Raw genomic sequence first — 18,763 nt, forward strand, 5'->3', positions numbered from 1 at the left:
GCTATCGGGCCTGGCCATGAAACTTGCTTTCTCCAAGGCAACGTGAGGAGTGCCACAACCAGTCACGAGTCCTGACACCTGAGCCATCTCACAATTCCGCCATCTACTCCCAAGGCCCGGACAAGAACTGGGCCAGCATCCTAGGTCCCACTGACCATGTGGAGCAGCCATCTTGGGTCATCGACCCGAGACCACACGGCGTAAAGAAGAAATACACCTTTGTGTTCTTAAGCCACCGAGATTTTCAGGTTCTTTGTTAACATAACACAGTTATGTTGAGATGACTAAATAAGCATACAGACTGATTCCAAAACAAACTGAGACCACCTCAACTCACGTGGCCCATCTTTCACCCTTGCTCCCTCCTCCACATCACCGCTAATGTCCTCATCTGTAACACGAAGGTAATAATAACAGTACCTGCCTTGCAGGGTCGCTGGGAATTAAACAGAGTAACATGTGCAAAGTGACCACTTTATGTAGCACTTGTTCACTACTCATTACTTGTTTCATGGTGATGATGGCTGGGATTATCACGACTCTCTGGCGGTCTCTTGGTAACTTCGCGTGGCCCTTCTCCCGTGGCTCTCTGCAGGAAGCAAGTAATCTGCTAAGGGCTTGATACCACGTGCACCTGTCTTCCTTGCAGCTCGCCATGTGCCCTGCCGTCCTTCGTCTACTGCTGTCCGTTCCCTTCCGCCTGTCTTTCCCGGGCTACACATTAATCACCGGGGGACCTTCTAAGAAATACCTATGTCTGGGTCACATCCTAAACCCATTATTGGGTCGGGTAAAAGAAGTTATATTATCTCTTTATACAAGTTCAAAAACAGGCAGAACAGGGGCGCCTGGGTGGCTCAGTCGGTTAAGCGGCCGACTTTGGCTCAGGGCATGATCTCGCAGTTTGTGAGTTCGTGCCCCGCGTCGGGCTCTGTCCTGACAGCTCGGAGCCTGGAGGCCGCTTCAGATTCTGTGTCTCCTCCCCTCCCCCACTTGTGTTCTGCCTCTCTCTATCAAAAATACATAATTTTTTTAATTAAAAAAAAAAAGGCAGAACAAATCTGTGGTATGAGAAGCCAGAATAAGAAATACCCTTGTGTTGCAGGAACAGGAGGAGAGGCCAGGAGACCAGAAGGGGACACGAGGGGACTTCTGGGGCTCTGGTAATAGTGTTCTGCTTCTTGATCTGGGTGCTGGTAACACAGGTATATTCACTTGTGAAAATTTATCAAGCTGTACAATTATGACATGAGAACTTCTCAACATGCGTTTTATACTTCAATAAAAATCTACATTAAAAAGGAAAGAAAGACCTGCAACGACCCCCATCCCTGACCACTTACTTACACATCACTCTTCACCCTCATAAGACATACTTTGATCTCACCCTAACTGTGAACTCTTGCTGAATCCCAAACACTTCTCACACCCCAGCAGCCCTGAGCACAATATTCCCTGGAGGAGAATGTCTTCCCACCAGCTGCCATGGGTATTCAACGTCTACTCTAAATGTCATTTCTCTTACAAGGCCTTTCCCGATCCTTCTGTCGACTTGTGTCCACGCTAGATAGGGCTTTGCCCTGCACGGGGGGGTTCCTTCCACTCCCACGGGGGGTATTTCTTTAGTCGTCCATTTTTATTTACAACTATGGCAGTATTCCTTTTACTTTCCTCTTCACCTGTAACTATTCGAAGGCCAAAACTACACATTACACCTCTTTGAAGGAGCCCCCCAGTTCCTTTCAGAGTATGGCTATTCAATCGTTACTGTGGAATTATATTAAATCCAAGACAAGTGTTACTTTGACACTAATCAAAGAAACCACAAGAGCCAGAAGTTGAATAAAAAACATCCAGTTGGGTTGATATTTTCTCTCCAATGGCAGATCTTAAAAATGCAAATTATAGTAAAGAGAGTTCTCAAGTTACAAAACCCTTCCAGTCAAATATAAGTGCAAAGACACATCGAAGCATATACTCACTTGTGGGATCTGTGTGCTCTTTCCACATCCCGTCTCTCCGACAATCACCACTGTCTGATAGTTTTCGACCAAGTATAATATATGATTCCGAAGCTGAAAAATACAACCCTACATTGTAAAAAGCCATACATTTCCTCAAAAGAACGAAACAAAGACTTTTAAACATTGTGAAATGAGCTGTCGGCCAAAGGCAAGTCAATTTTAAAAAGAACTATCAAAATGTATTGCCAACTCACAGACATACTGTTGGTGTCTATATAAGCTGAACCAAGTGCAATTGAGAGCAGTAACTCACCAAAATATACAATGTACTTAACCTTTAATTCAACATTGTCACTTCCAAAGAGTTTAATTGCAGACGTACTAATACATGTGAACAAAGAAGTACACATACAGCACACTCACTGAAGGGTTGTTTATAACAGCCAAAACTTCAACCAGTCTAAATGTTCACTAACGGGGTTAAGTCAGTTATGATACACTCCGATAACGGAATACACATGGTTGTTAAAAAGAACGAATGTCTATTTGCAGTGATAACCAATGGTCAACAAGGTATGTTAAGAGAGGAAAGCAAGACACAGAACCATGTAAATAATACACTACCATTTATGCTTTTAAAGAAAGGGTAAATACATATATGCTTATGTACGAGCTCTCTTTGGGAAAAACAAAACAAAACAAAACAAAACAAAACAAAACAAGAAACTGGTCATTGTAACGTCTCCAGGAGTGGAAGAGGGTGGCCAGGGAGGGGCAAGGATGTGAAGGAGACCTTTACACTTTGTACAATTATGTATTATCTAATTACAAATTCTTCCATTTATTAACTGGGGGGAAAAAAGAAAGAAAGAGAGAAAAAAGAATATGCTTTCACCTCTACCTCTATATCTGAGTTCACACTACAGCACCTGTAGGTTGCATCTAGATTTCAAGTGAGCCTTCCTTTACCCATTTAGTGTGAGCAGAAATACTGGTTTGGCCCCTGAAAACTCAGATCATCTCCACATCCTATCTGCTTAGCTTCAGGATATATTTTTGTACCCGCATTTGTTTACAGATGCACCTGATATTCCGGAGAGTCATGAAAGTATTCCCTAACTACCTGGTTTGGAATGAAGGAAGCCCTGCCAAGTTCCCACACTCTGACCACCACTCAACCCATCTGATTCTGCACCAATAATGTGGTGAGGACTGGGAGAGCAGAAAGGCCGCCTAACTGACCCAGTAAGGTACTGGCTGTTTGGGGTTTTTGAATTTGGCATATGGGGTCTAAGCATGTAGTTCTCACATCTTAGTGTGAAAAACCTCTTAGGATATTTGTTAAAAAATGAAGATTCCTAAGGCGCCTGGGTGGCTCAGTCGGTTAAGCGTCCGACTCTTGATTTCAGCCCAGGTCACCATCTCACGGTTCGTGAGTTCGAGCCCTGTGTCGGGCTCTGCGGTGTTGGCATAGAGCTTGCCTGAAATTCTCTCTCTCCCTCTCTCTCTGCCCCTCCCCTGCTCTCTCTCTCTCTCTCTCAAAATAAGTAACACTTAAAAAAAGTAAAAATGAAGATTCCCAGCCCTACCCTCAGGGTTTGATTCAGCAGGTTTAGGACAGAGCCCAGGAATCGGCATATCTCAAGCCCCCAAAGGAGAGCCTGCTGCAGGTGACCTATACTGACTAGCCTACACGCTGGACTTTGTGCTTTCTTTTGTTTTGGGTAAGGGAAGGTGAGAGGTTTGGGATCTTTGCAGGCATTTTGTAAATGGAAAATCCATCCAGTCGATGGGGGAATGGATAAATGGACGGATGGTCAAGGAAAACTTGAAAGACAATCTGAATACAGACAGAAACAGACAAGGCATTCCAGGAAAGGGAAATAACATAAGCAAAAGAAAGAAAACGGAAACAAGCAAATAGTACCAACTCTATTCAAGGGGCACCAACAAAAGCCCACGAAAAGCTCCGGGAATGGTTTGGAAATGATTACGAGAAGGGTGGTCCGGGCTTCCCTGTGAAAGGCCGTGCGCACAGAGCTAGAATCTGGACTTTCCTGGGGGGCGCTGGATGGGCTGTCAGTGCTGTGAGAAAACCGGGCAGCACCACACGAGATTGGGCACGAAAAAACAGAAGGCAATTAATTCATACGTCACGTCCTAAATACGAAGGACTGCGAATGGAGAAGTCCAGTGTGTGACAACAGAGAGAGAAATGACAAAATTTCCGATTGGGAGACAGAGAATGACACTACCACCCAGAGGCCCAAGCAGGGAAATCCAAGAGCTGGTGAGGAGGGGGGGGCTGAGCTTCAAGAGGCGGCTGTTGAGGGAGTAAGAGGAAACCTCTCATAGCGGCGTCAGGGCCCTAATGGGAACACCAGCCGACAGGAGGCAGTCGAGGAGCAGGCAGCCTTGTAACGTCATCAGGGGAAAGGGAGTGACTTTAAATTTATTGCCCCTTTCATTTCAGTTTGTTTTTAAATCTACTTTTAGTTAATGGCGCAGGGGTTGGTGAGTGAGTTAACTTTTACCCTTTTTGTCTACATTTATCTTTAACATCTCAAGAGATCCAAAATGTGCTTAAATTTAAATTGTTTTGCTTATCAATAACTTATATCCCTCTTCTTACCATTTTAATTTCCGTCAACGTATGTTAAATCTTGATGGCTTTTTCCCACTGTTTCATTTATCATATCTTGTAAGTTCAGTTGGAGAATGAAGAACAGTCCAGAAAAGGCCAAAATTCAATACTTGGTAAACAGTAATTATCTGTGTACTCGAATGTTTACTGTATGTCAGGTACCCAGCTAAAGGCTCGATGTGGATTAGCTCGTCTGGGCCCCTTACGGATCCTCTGAGGTAGGTGCCATCAGTCCCATGTCACAGATAACAAAACAGAAGCTCAGATGGTCAAGCAAGATCGCACAGCACACAAGCGATGAAGCTTGGGTTTGAACTCTAAAGTCGAGCCCCAGAGTCTCGATACTTCACCGCAGTTCAGGCTGTCCCTTACCAGTGAGGCAGCAACAGTGAACCTATAAGCTTATCTCCTGAGGGGCAAACCTGTTTACATTCACACGTACTGGATGAGGCTAATCACCTGAGGGAGAAATCCAGAAACATCAGTACACGAGTGACTAAAATGTTTGGGGCCACATAAAGCTCTAACCAAGGTGACTTGGCTAAAGTAAGAAGGATTCTGCTTCAAATCCACTTGGAGAAAGCACGAATTAATAGAAGAGGAATCATTAGCACGGTCTATACAGAGGGACTCCCTTAGCGGAAGAACTTGGCAGCCTTCCCCCAGCACTGTCCAAGCGAAAGAGAGACAATCACGGGTGCTGGTGGCCACACCTACTCGGGTCATTCCAGAGGCACCTCGTGAGGCAGGGAGAGCTCATCACCCTTGATGGGGGGCTATATGAAAGAAATATTCTTCAGCTATATCTAAATGGCCTTTGGCCCTGCACAAACTTCCCGATTACAATTTGGCTTCCCACCTGGTCTTGGCAACAGGGAGAAAGTGTGTCCATGGACCGTGTCTGTCCGTACTGAAGAACTATGGCTATAAATGAACATATTCTGAATTCTAGCCTATGCTCTGGCCTCTTGAGATAAATATGTCCCCTTCATGAGACCAATAAAATCAAGTGTCTGGATGTGCACACAGCCCATAACAACCACCCACATCCCGTCACTGGGTCAGTTGGAGTTGACCTCTTCCACCGAAACAACCTCACATTCCCAACTAGTCTTGTTTAAAATTTGCCTTTAAAAATAAAGCTAAGGGGCGCCCGGGTGGCTCAGTTGGTTGAGCATCCGGCTGGCTGAGGTTATGATCTCGCGGTTCGTGACTTTGAGCCCCGCGTCAAGCTCTGTGCTGACAGCTCGGAGCCTGGAGTCTCCTTCGGATTCCGTGTCTCCCTCCCTCTCTACCCCTAACCCACTTGCATTCTGTCTATGTCTCTCTCAACAATAAACATTAAAAAAAAATGTTTTAATAAAGCTAAAACTGGCCATACGTTGGTTAATTTGTTGAAGCTGGAGGCATAGAAGTTCGTTGTGCTATTTTCTCTACTCTTCTTTATATTTTAATTTGTCCACAACTGAAAGCAAAGTTTTTCAATACATAAGATTCAACTAAAAAAAACCTTAAGGACTTTCAAGATTGATATGGTTAACTAACACACACATATTTTGAAAAGCTAATCCCCTTACATAAGGGTAGCTCTGAGCTCACTGTGTTCTGAAGAATCTTTTTTTTTTAATTTTTTTTTTAATGTTTACTCATTTTTGAGAGACAGAGCGCATGAGTGGGGAAGGGGCAGAGGGAGAAGGAGACACAGAATCCGAGGCAGGCTCCAGGCTCCGAGCTGTCAGCACAGAGCCCGACACGGGGCTCGAACTCACGAACCGTGAGATCATGACCTGAGCCGAAGTCGGACGCTCAACCGACTGAGCCACCCAGGCGCCCCCTCTAAAGAATCATTAAGAGTTGGAGGACATCATCCACTTCAGTACCAAGTACGGAGCCACTGCACGCTGCTTTGGACCAACAGACTGCGCATTCTTATTCAGTGTACCTTGAACACCGGCAGCTTCTGCCTCTGCTGCTCTATGGAAAGGGCAGCGTAAGGATTGTAAACAACGGTTGTTGCAGAATTTTCGGCTAGACTCTGTCTCTCTTCAGAGATGCTGACGCCGGGTCCCTCTGTACCTGCAACAGAAATGCTTTTTTCAGATGCTCTGATGTAACCAACGAACAGAAAAATGTGCAGACGTTGCAAATTCAAAGACGAAGGTAAACAACACCAGCAATGCGCTTTATCTCAAACTACTAAAAGAGAATCAACTTTAACTTGAGGAAAGCATCTAGGAAAGGACCTAGGAAAATACAAAGATCTTCCCTAAAAGTGTCAAGAACAGAGATGAGAGTCCCACTGGACTCCAAACTGGCCACACGTAACTGTATGTCACAGAGGACAACGCTTTCAGGCCCGGCCTCCACATATTACTACTAATTACTGAAAGTGACAGAAACCCAATGGGAATTGGCAGAGGCGAAGGAGGGGCGGCACTACCGCAGGACTCCAGCGGCAAGGCCTGGGGACGCCAGGGACCGGGTACTCCAAAGCTGTGCTGGCTTTCTTTCTCTCATCTCAGAGCCTATCAATCAGCTCCTTTCTGTCGCTAAGTTTGGCTTCTTGTAGCAGCTGGAATCAAGGCTGCTGACAGGGCGAGCTCAGGCTCACCCTCCCTCACCGATCACCCGTTCGCTCACCCAACAAGGACAGGAGGGCAAGAGATACCGCAGCGAACACTACAGAGGCAGGCCCTCCCCTCTGCAGCTTGCTTGCTTCTTTTATTCTGCCTCCCAAGAGAATGTAACTTAGTGCACAAAGTGGTTCTAAGTGCTAAAGAGAAAATAAAAGACTAGGTAAGGGGGATCGGGAGTCCCAGGTGTGTGTGGTCTGGAGGGTGGGGAGCCTCTCCTCCCAGGTCAGGTCCAAAGCCCAGCCTGATCCGATCAACCATGGCCAGTGGAGTGGGATGCGCTAGGCGGCAGCCCCCATTGTGAATCACAGAACCGGGGTGGCTGGGTGCAAAGCGCTGTTCCAAGAAACCACTGTGCTCAGCAGATTAAACAACAGCTTCCCACGACAGCTGCTTGGTAAGAACAATGACAAACTGATGCTCAGGAGGGTGAAGAGTAGGGAAGCCATATCCCACCATGAAATACTGTTCAAGGTACCGTGGATTTTAGCCTGAGAAGGAAAATGCCTTACAAGGAACATGGGTCCAATTTTTATGATCAGCTTCCGTAACTTTTCACGGGGATTCATTTGTGTAGCCCTCGAACAGAAACTGGAAGTGGTAAGTGACACATAATGTGACATAAGGAAGCTATTTTCAAAAGCTAGAGCTGGTCAGCACTGGCGCGCAATGTCTTTGGGAGTCATGAAAACCCTCCCTGGAAGTTCAACGACGTGCCCCACCGCCTTCTGTTGGGGGGCGCTACAGAGATGCTTATCCAAAACTATCATCCCCCAGGCCTTCTGAACTCATGGAGATGATAATGCTATGTGGAAACACAGGGGCTTTGTGACAAGCACATTTAGCCACTGATTTATTTTTACATTTTTTGGAGGTCCCATATCCCTTCGACAATCTAGTAAAGGCTATGGACTCTCTCTCCTGAAAAATACACCAGAATGTAATTGGTCAGGAGACAAAATGCTCGTGGTCCATAAACCCCCTAGAGCTAAGTTTAGAATCATTGCCACAGATCTTTAATCCCTTTTCCATTTATTTCGAGGAACACAGTTGTGTTCCAGAGGTCCAAGATTGCCAAAAATCGGGTAAGTGGGGCACTGCTGTATTGTTTTTTGCCAAAACGCTGACCTTCCTTTCAACAAGATAAAAGATAGAAAAGGACCTGGAACAAAGCCTGGGCTCAAAGAAGCAGGTTTCCTTTCCTTTTGTCTCTTATTACCGCTACATCTTAATAACTTCTTGTAGACTTTACCCACGAAAAATCTGCAAAGAATACCTTAGCCTCACCAGCTCTGTTTTTGTCGCAAATTCCCTCCTTTTCAGAACACATTTAAAACTTTTACAGCATGTCTAGAACATGCTAGCATTGCTCCCGCAAGGTCTCTTCCTCCCCCCCACCACAGTTCAATCCACCCAGGTATCTTCACTACCCCACCCCTCCCTGTCTCTAACCTACATCCAAGTATATTGTTATGAGATGTTTTACAAGAGCTACTGCCAATCAATAAGGAACATGTCTCCTCCTGACAAAAGACTTCATTCAGGGGAGTCTGGGTGCCTCAGCTGGTTAAACACCTGGCTCTTGATTTTTGGCTCAGGTCATGATCTCAGAGTTTCGGGAGCCTGAGCTCTGCATTGGGCTCTGCACACTGACCTCGTGGAGGCTGCCTGGGATTCTCCCTCTCTCTCTGCCCCTCCCTGGCTGGAGTTCTGTCTCTCTCAAAATAAATAAATTAAAAAAAAAAGAAGAAGAAAGAAAGAAAGACTTCAGTTGACCAAATCAGAACTGCTTCCTTCTATGTATATTCCACCTCCCATTCTGACCGCCTATGGCTGCCTTTCCCTTGGGAGCATTCTCTTTCCTTACAAGAGTACACGTCTGTAATCCTGCAAACCACAAATGCCTTCATTTCTCCATCTACAAAACAAGGATGACAGCAGCACCCACACCCTCCCATCTGGCATTCCCTCTAAACCAGTTTTTTAATTTGAGTGGTGCCCAATTAGTGGATTATGGAAAGCATGTAGTGGGTCATGACCAGCATTTTTTTTCTTAATTTTTTTTTTTAATGTTTATTTATTTTTGAGAGAGACAGAGACAGAAGGCACGTGGGTTAGGGGCAGAGAGGGAGGGAGACACAGAATCCAAAGCAGGCTCCAGGCTCCGAGCTGTCAGCACAGAGCCCGACACGGGGCTCGAACTCAAGAGCTGTGAGATCATGACCTGAGTCAAAGTCAGTCACTCAACCGACCGAGCCACCCAGGCGTCCCAGCATTTTTTTTCCCAATAACGAACTAGAAATAGAATACCATCATCTCCTGCCTCGACCCAAAATATAACCTATCCTATCACAACATCATCTTGCTACTCAATTATCTTGGTTTTTAGGACATGCTTGAGGCACACATCCCATTTTGCCTTGTTCATGCTGTGCCCTTTGCCCAGCTCTGTACTCCTACCTCTCCATGAAATAAACCTTATTCGTGCTTCAATGTTCACCTCAAAAATGTCACTATCTTTATGAAGTACTTCCTATCCACACAATCTTTCCCTCTCCTATACTTTTATGTAATGATAATACTTAATGTGTATCTAGTGCTAAAAGCTTTACATGCATTCTCATTTAATCCTCAAAAGAATCCTTTGGTAGGTGTTATGCCCAATTTACAGATGAGGATCACTGAGACTCAGAGCACTTACGTGACTTTGCCAAATCACCGGTTTAGTATATGGCAGTCAAGGATAGCTCTACAGACTGACTTGTGGAGACTATCTTCCTTACCATCACCTTTTTCTGCCTCATTTTAATATCTCTCCTAGAGGCGCCTGGGTGGCTCAGCCGAATGAGCATCCGACTCTGGATTTCAGCTCAGGTCATAATCTCACAGTTAGTGAGTTCAAGCCCTGCATCGGGCTCTGCGCTGACAGCGTGGAGCCTACTTGGGATTCTCTCTCTCCCTCTCTCTCTGCCCCTCCCCCCCTCAAAAAATAAACAAACTAATAAAAAAAAAAATTAAAGGATACCCAACTTCATATTCTAACTGAGAGAAAAAGAATAAATCTTGAGAGCAGAGCAGCAGCCTGGTCACCTGTCTCCTGACCACAAGGTTAGGTGTTCAATAAGTATACCCTCAACAAATGAGCTAAATAACAGAATAGAATGCTTAGAATAACCACATGTTCTTTAGCCAAAATAGTATCCTGTTCTGATTTTCAACATTTCATTCAGGCCTTTATCATACTTAACACTTTGACCTGTTAATAAAGGCTTGAATACATAAAATGCAGGCTATCTCATTACCTAATGAGATCTAATTTCTGGCTACAAATAAAATTCATGATGGATAACTGGCTGACGATTTTAAATACTGAATAAAACTGTCGTTAAGTGACAAACTACATATTTTTTAAAAAAGAATTAACACATCCCTTGCTTGGGCTTCTCTCCTACATCACTTATATGCAAGGTTAGAATTCCATCTAACTCTGTTCTCATTTCATTTTTTGCTGCAATCTACTTTGCACATCCGGACATGCAGAGGTGCAAGTGGTGGAAAAAAACAAACTGGTAATTGTTAAGAAACTTTTGCTTTTTACAAGAAATTGATGGAAGGGGAGGAACTAATGTATCTAGCAGGATCTGGCAAGTACACATTCTATAAAATCCTGATTAATGAAGAAATTAAAGCAAATCAGGCCAAGCATTTTGCGACTAAGATTCGTGTTTGCCTGCAAGAGAGAAAGCGGTGGTAGCCAATACGAAGGAGGATGGTCACTTTCTGGTAGCCACTCGGGATGGGCAAGAATTACCCTAAAACAAAACAAGGCTTCTTTCCCTTTTTATGAGGACTTACTCTACGTCGGGCAAGGCGCTGTGCTCATTATTCAATCCCACAGGATAGTTATTATTCTACCCATTTTACAGGTGAAGAGGTCAAGGCGACTCAAAAAATTAAGTGACTTGCCCCAAGGAACTCTGCTACCACAGGGCAGAGCCGAGAAGTCTGACCCCGGCAGCGCGACTCCAAAGCTTGAGCTCCTAAGCCCTGAGCAGCACCGCCCGTCCCGCCCCAGCGTAGCCCCAGGACGGTAACAGGACACGCGTGGGCGCTTCAGCGCTTTTCCAGCGTTGGGCAAGACACGCATCAGGAGCGAGGAAAACGAGGCCCGGGGAAGCTGAGACTCGAACAAGGTGACACAGAGACTTTCTGCCCAGCCTGGGGGCGGACCCCCCGAATCCGTCCGGACCACGGTGAGCGCCAGAGCCACAGAACCCACCAGCTCCGCGGCGGCGGTGGCCAGCCCACCGAGGTCAGGCCCGCGAGCAGGTCCGCAGGCCCCAGGACGCCGGCTGCGGGGCCAAGACCAAAGTCAGGCCGCCGCATCTGCCCAGCGTTCCTCCAAGGGCCTTACCGGGTCGCCAGAACTTCACCGGTCCCACGGGCGCAGCCATGCTGGGGTGAAAGGTCACGAGGGAGACTCCACCCCTCCGTTGCGCGTGAGCCCCCGGAGGGGCCGGGGGGCGTGGCCCGCGAGGAGCCTCGGCCCAGGAGGCGCCGGCGGAGTTACGGCCACGCCCCCGTGGTCACCACCACCCCCGAGCCACGTGACCTACAGCGGTTCTCCAAGACCGCCCCGGCCCGCCCCCTGGCCCACGTGACCGGGCCCGCCATATTGAGGGAAAGGACGCCGTTCTCCGTGCTCTTCAGTGTGATGTGTGAAGATTCTGGATGCCCTGCCCAGGAGCTTGGCGTGGACTGCGTGGCCGCCGTACACCTCCGGAAGGACGAGCTTTGGGAGAAAGCCGCCGGCACCAGAGTCTTGCGGCTACCGGCGGCGCGCGGTGGGCACAGAGATAATCCATCCCGAATTAGCTGTTACGTGCTGATTATGTTACAAGCCGTCCCAGACCTACTGGGTTTTTTTAAGTTTCCTCCGTATTTTCAAATGAAGGTTCATAGTAACTACCTCGTGAGTTTGCCGGTCTAGTAAATAATTCTTGGGAGCCCACTGTACGCCCAGGTACTGCGGTTTCCGCCCCTTATTTGCAGTTTCTGTCCAAGGCGGTGGGGAGGGTGAATAGTGAATGAAATAAATGCTTGATAAACAGTAGTACTTATCAGTGAATAAAGCCATCGGAAATGGTATGGAAATTTCCCGGAGCCTTAAGAGTAATGCTCTTAAGTAATGCTCGAAAAACAGTGGCGGGGGGGGGGGGGGAATGGGTTGAAATAAGAGCCTTAGAAATGGGCAGGTAAGTTAGGCTAGGGTACTAACCCAGTACTTCCTCCAATTTGACTGCTCATAGGATTCCAGTGCTGGTTAAAAATACAGATTGTAGGGGCGCCTGGGTGGCTCAGTCAGTTGAGCCTCCGACTTCGGCTCAGGTCATGATCTCGCGGTGTGTGAGTTCGAGCCCCCGCGTCGGGCTCTGTGCTGACAGCTCGGAGCCCGGAGCCTGCTTTGGATTCTATGTCTCCCTCTCTCTCTCTCTCTCTCTCTCTGCCCCTCCCCTGCTCACACTGCCTCTCTCTATCTCAAAAATAAAACATTAAAAAAATTTTTTTTTAAATAAAAATACAGATTGTAGGCCCTGATCCAATCCTGAGTCAGAATCTCAGGGGTATGCCCTGGGAACCTGCATTTTAGGAAGCCCCACAGATGATTCTTTCAGTCAACAAGCTTGAAAAGGATTCCGCTAGCCCAAAGAAGAGAAGAAATATTTTATGGGTTGGCAACTAATAGGAAGGGCTAGGCCTCAGAAGTTATGCATTTTTAGAGCTGTGAAGAAAATTCTGCATTTATGAGAAATGGCATAGTCATGGAAAGACCAAGAGCTTTGGAGATAAGTAGATATGATTTGGAATCCTAATTTTGCCATTTGCTGTAATGTAATCTAATCATGTAAAATGAGTTATTCAAAGGTTCTGCTAAATGACATAACATGTAAAATACCTAACAGTGTAAGACATAAGCATTCAATGTTGGTTCTCATTAACTCAAATAGAGCAAATCCACCAGGGGGAAAAATACATCAGAATTTACATACCTATATTCATTTTCCAAATATCCCCTTTGATTTATTTCCACAGTAATAAAAATAGGGTTCAATACATGATAATCTCTCTGCCAAGAACTCTTTATTCATCTTTAAAATATACGGGCACCTGGGTGGTTCAGTCGATTGAGCATCAGTCTCTTGGTTTCTGAGTTTGAGCATCAGCCTCTTGGTTTGGATCTCATTGTTTCCGAGTTTGAGCCCTGCATCAGGCTCTGTGCTGACAGTGCAGAGCCCGCCTGGGGTTCTCTCTCTCTCTCTGCCCCTTCCGTCTCTCTCTCTCTCTCTCTCTCTCTCTCTCTCTCTCTCTCTCTAAATAAACTTTTAAAAAATAAAATAAAAATATACAGGCCAGCTCTAAGAATAAATTCACTGGCTTAAGCCTTCCTCCTCTGGACTCAGAACCAGTGTGTTCACTATTGTGTTACCACTTATTTAGTTGAACTATAATTTGCCTCCACTATTAACATGGAGAGCTTCATAAAGATCCTGTCACATTCATACTCATAGCCCAGTAACAAAGCACCTGTTGAATCATATACAGGTGAACGCCGTGCTTTATGCTTAGTTTTAATTCTTCATGTCATTGATCCTTCTTTTATTTTCACTCAGGGCCAAAGTATAGAAGGAGGGGTTTATACATGAATACAAGGGAAAATGAAATAAAAGCCACTTTTTATTATTTCTATATTTTATTTATTTATTTTTTTAATTTTTTTTTTAACGTTTATTTATTTTTGAGACAGAGAGAGACAGAGCATGAACAGGGGAGGGGCAGAGAGAGAGGGAGACACAGAATCTGAAACAGGCTCCAGGCTCTGAGCTGTCAGCACAGAGCCCGACGCGGGGCTCGAACTCACGGACTGTGAGATCATGACCTGAGCCGAAGTCGGACGCTTAACCGACCAAGCCACCCAGGCGCCCCTATTTCTATATTTTAGAAATCACTCTGACTTACATGAAGAAGTCTTCCTATTTAGAAAGAGGCAGTAGATTGGCCATTCCCAAATTACTGGATCATAATCTTAAAGCTAGAGGAGACATCTAGCCTAAATTCTTTGTTTTATTGAAGAAAAAAAAAAACCTTGGCTCTTGGAGATTAAAAGGACTTGGTCAGACCCAATGAGCTAATTTTAGCATCAGAACTGAAACTAGAATTCAGGCTTTCTAATTCCCAAGCCAGTGGTTTTTCACCCACATGGGCCATTTAAAACCATTAGAGCTTAGCTCTCCTAGATGAGAATTAGTTCATCGGCCTCAGAAAGTTCTCAAAGCCCGACGGTCCCTAGTGGGTTGTTTTGCTTTCACAAACTTCTTTTAGAGGAAACACCTAATAACCTAGATGCCGATGGTGTGGTTTTATTGTCACAAACTAGGAGTGTTTTAATAGACTATCTTATTCTTCTTAACTATTTTCAGAAAGATTGGCCTTAAAATAACTACTCTAAAATTAAAACTTGCTTCTTGAGATGGCATCCAGAATTTAGTTCATTGCCAACAATTCCATGAAAGTTGATCATTTTGTTACATAGTATATTTTGTAACTTGTGAATAATTGCTTTTCCAGAAAGATAATATTCTTCAAAACCACGTGTCATGGATATGTTAAGAAGTTTCTCTGTGCCAGGGCGCCTGGATGTCTCAACCCATTAAGTATCCGACTGTTGATTTTGGCTCAGGTCATGATTCCAAGTCCTAGAATCAATCCCCCAGTTGGGCTCCATGCTTAGCATAGAGCCAGCTAACGATTCTGTTCCTCCCTTCCTCTGTCCCCTTTCCCCCTTCCTGCTTGCGCTCTCTGTCTCTCTCTCCCCCGCTCTCTCAAATAAAAAAATAGTATCTGACTGTGTTTCCATCCCTGAACCAATCACCAGGACCACAGAATATGATGTGCTGAGTGGCTTGAACCTCGGTCATTAGCTCCACCCCGAGTCAGCTGTGGCTGTGGTCAGCTTCACCAGAACCACATGGACTGAGAGTTGGAAGCAGAATCGTTCCTCAGAGGGAAATCTCAGGATGAAATTATCAGAGGTGGATTGAAGGAAGCAAAAATAACAGATGTCCGTTACACCATCCATGCATTCGTGTGTTAGAACTCTTGGCTTCTGAGAAAAAGTCCTAACTGCCCTGGGTCTCCTCCCCAAAGCCAGATCAGAAAGAGCTTTGCTCCAGCCCAAAAAGAGGTCGTTCTTTGCAGAATTGCATGATACTGGGATTTCCCCCTGGGTCTCCGTGCAGCCCTCTGCAATTTGTAACTTAGGTAAATCTGTCTGGTTTGTTGGCTTGCACACAAATGAACGAGTTCACACACATATATATTAGCATAAGCAAAAGTGTTACTTAGCTCCGAGGATTTGGGTGCAGAGGTATGGAGATCCACTAGGAAAGAGATTCAGCTATCAGGGGAGTGACTGTCACATTGGCCTGAGGGACGATTCACATCTATGCAGTTGGATGCGCTGGGGAAGGCCTCCTCAGACCTACCAGGTGCTTTCAAGATAGGAAGACCGTATGCTTTATGGTACAAGCTGGGACACTTCTGGGACTGAAAGGGGGTGGGGATCTACAGACATAAACTGGAACTCTGCCAAGCAAACTGGGGCGTATTCTCATAGAGTGTCTGAATACATTCAATTCACTAAAGCTTTCGACAACTGCCCTGGTGCGTTCAGTGTCTGGGCACACCTCAAAGTATCTGTCGTGGGGTTTATCATCAGGGCATTATTATCCAAATTCTTCACAGTATCATTTAGAAAAAATTTTTTTAATGTTTTTATTTTATTTTTGAGAAAGAGAGACAGTGTGAGTGGGGGAGGGGCAGAGAGAGAGGGAGACACAGAATCCGGAACAGGCTCCAGGCTCTGAGCAGTCAGCACAGAGCCCGACGCGGGGCTCGAACTCACAGACCGTGAGATCTTGACCCGAGCTGAAGTCAGACGCTTAACTGAGCCATCCAGGTGCCCCCACAGTATCATTTTTAAGTTTACTTATTTATTTAAGTGATCTCTATATCCAACATGGGGCTTGCACTCACGACCCCAAGATCACGAGCCACACATTCTTCTGACGGGACCAGCCAGGTGCCTCCCCCAGTATCATCTTTATAGGAGGGTCCTTGTGAAAAATTCTTACCTGGTCTTAGTCACAAGAATTCTTCCTGAACCCGAATTTAATCTTACGGATGCTGTGAATGGTGGGTCTGACCAGGTTTCTCTCTCTGCCTCAGCTATCGAGCTTAAAGGTAAACATGTGGCCTGCCAAAGGGAGTGTGCTGGTCGTTATGGCACGCACATGTAACCTCATTCCAATCCCCCCTTGGGCTTCTTCATGTAACTTTTCCTTTACACGATCTGTACCCTAGGTTTTCTTCTGAGTAACCTCAAGTTCCCTTAGTAAAAGATAAATACTCCCCAACCCAACTGCCTACAGGGGTGGGGTAGCCAGCTCTCCAGTTGACTGCTTAAGTTTTTCAAAAGAATGTCGACCCTGCAATCCAATTGGGTTGACCTTAAAATTGTATGGATCTCTAATTTCAAACAAATCAGCAAGGAGAAAATAAGACAACTGAATTTCAACACCGTTTGATGATACCGGGAAATTTTTAAAGTTGTTCAGGTACGATCTTGGTATCGTGGTTTTTAAAAGGGAGCTGTTTTTTGTTTTGATCTTTTAGACATATATTCTGAAATATTTACAGCCAAATTTGCAATGGCTAAGCCTGCCATTAGATGAGGAAATAATTCTCTCGCAGAAGGGGCAACAAATATTTTGTACCAAAAGTCTGCCCTAGTCACCCTCCCCTCCCCTGGGAGCAGGGCCAATAATGGACATTGGAAACAAGGACCCAGCTCACTCTGATGCAGGTGGTCCTCAGACCTCACCCTGACACGCTCTGCCCCGGAATGATCTTTCCACGCTCAAGTGCCAGAAAAGCTTTACTCCAAGAGACCTGGCCATTTTCTTGGGATCCCATATTTCTCTTGTTCTAATTTCTAATCACTGGCAACACCTTCAGAGAATAATGGTTTGGGGTCCGACTCCACAGAAAGAGGACTCTGTGGGCAGATGAGTTTGTCATGGGCCACATACCTGCCCTCCTCTGAGAAAATCACTGGGATCATCACCTCTCTCAAAACTCTCGAGTCATCCCATTTAAATTTATTTGATCCATCAATTCCCAAACTCAGTTATCCTCAATTACCCCGATGCACAGCCTTTTGTACGAACGCCTATCAGCAGTTCCTTAGAACACACTGAGTTGAAATTTCAGATGTGCCTACATTTGTCACTCAGGTTAAATTTTAACTCTGAACTCATCAGGGATTAACTGCATTTCCCAAGGTACACCCTGTAATGCCTCTACGCTCCCTGCAGACAGACAGTCGTACAACCAAGTACCAGACTCAGAATCTGAAAACCTGTGTTCGTTGCCTTTATCAGCCTTGTGACCTAGAATACGCCACTTTACCTGAGCTTCAGTTCCTTTGCCTGTTTATTGGGAATAACAGCTGTCCAGCCACGACTTGGTTGCGAGGGTCAGAGACAGCATATAGGAAATTCTCTCCATCTGCAAATGGTTTCAACCAGCACTATGTCTGTGTGAGGCTTGGGCCTGAGTTGTTTACAGTCAGACGGGAACCGGTTGTCTGGCTGGCTTCGCGGCCCAGATTAAGGCACGAATCCAGCAAATAACCTGGTGACCGTAAGGGAGGCCTGGTGCATGCATGAAAACCTGCAGGCGCGCTCATGACCGGCTGCATCGGCAACGTGCCGACGTGGCAGACAACGCCCTCCCTTATTACAGATCTCTGCTGCTTTGACCGAATCAGAAGGAGGAAGCCACCTCTGAATTCTCTTCCTCTGGTCTGGCCACACAAATGAGACTGGACAAAAACAGGATTCCACAGCCATACCAATCCTGATTAGCAGGGTGTAGAAACCAGTTGCATCGCCTGCCACCGAACTAGGAATCTGGGATAATTGTCAGTGTCCTCTTCTGCCCCTACTCCAGGATATTAGATTGCTAAATCAATGTCAGTACACCCATCTGATGAAATTGGGCCCATGGGGCCACTAGAGTTAATATCAGGGATGAATCCGGGAATGCACACTAAGGCCGCCTTTGGCAGAGAAGCAAAGAACCAAGGTCCTTGTCTAAAGGGCTCAAGCTTTTTCTTTCAAGAAAAGACAAGCAGAGCACATGAAAAGACCTGCAGGTCCTGGCAAGTTCCCTCATTCAAACTATACGGATAGTAACGCCAACATTCCTATCCCTGAGGAAGGCATGACCCTGAAACTTACTTTAGGTCTTCTAACTTTTAAGTGGGTATTTTCTCTTAACAATCTGGGTCATCTACTTCTTCCCCACCCGAACTCTATTAAAAAATTCTGCAGAAATAGCTGTTATGTGCGTTTACTTGTGACACACACCTAGGGTTAAAAAGAAAAGAGCGGGGAAAAATA

At 45.7% G+C, this 18,763-nt stretch overlaps 1 protein-coding gene across 5 annotated transcripts in view; it reads right to left on the bottom strand.

Annotated features, from left to right (window-relative positions):
* The window catches only part of DHX35 (DEAH-box helicase 35), a 65,926-nt gene extending 54,209 nt beyond the window's left edge, over positions 1-11,717 (bottom strand). For 3 of the 5 annotated variants that reach the window (XM_042980408.1, XM_042980406.1, XM_042980403.1), the window contains exons 1-3: positions 11,656-11,717; positions 6,551-6,684; positions 1,983-2,075 (exon numbers count right to left, since the gene is read on the bottom strand). In XM_042980408.1, the coding sequence (XP_042836342.1) occupies positions 1,983-2,075; positions 6,551-6,684; positions 11,656-11,695 (267 nt within the window). In that variant the 5' untranslated portion in view covers positions 11,696-11,717. Of the gene's footprint in view, positions 1-420; positions 481-504; positions 590-1,982; positions 2,076-6,550; positions 6,685-11,655 lie in introns of those variants that run through there. The other 2 variants (XM_042980407.1, XM_042980405.1) reach the window with 2 other exon arrangements.
* Between the last annotated feature and the right edge of the window lie 7,046 nt (positions 11,718-18,763).

This window comes from Panthera tigris, chromosome A3 (genome assembly GCF_018350195.1).
Source record: "Panthera tigris isolate Pti1 chromosome A3, P.tigris_Pti1_mat1.1, whole genome shotgun sequence".
Taxonomy (NCBI): Eukaryota; Metazoa; Chordata; class Mammalia; order Carnivora; family Felidae; genus Panthera; species Panthera tigris.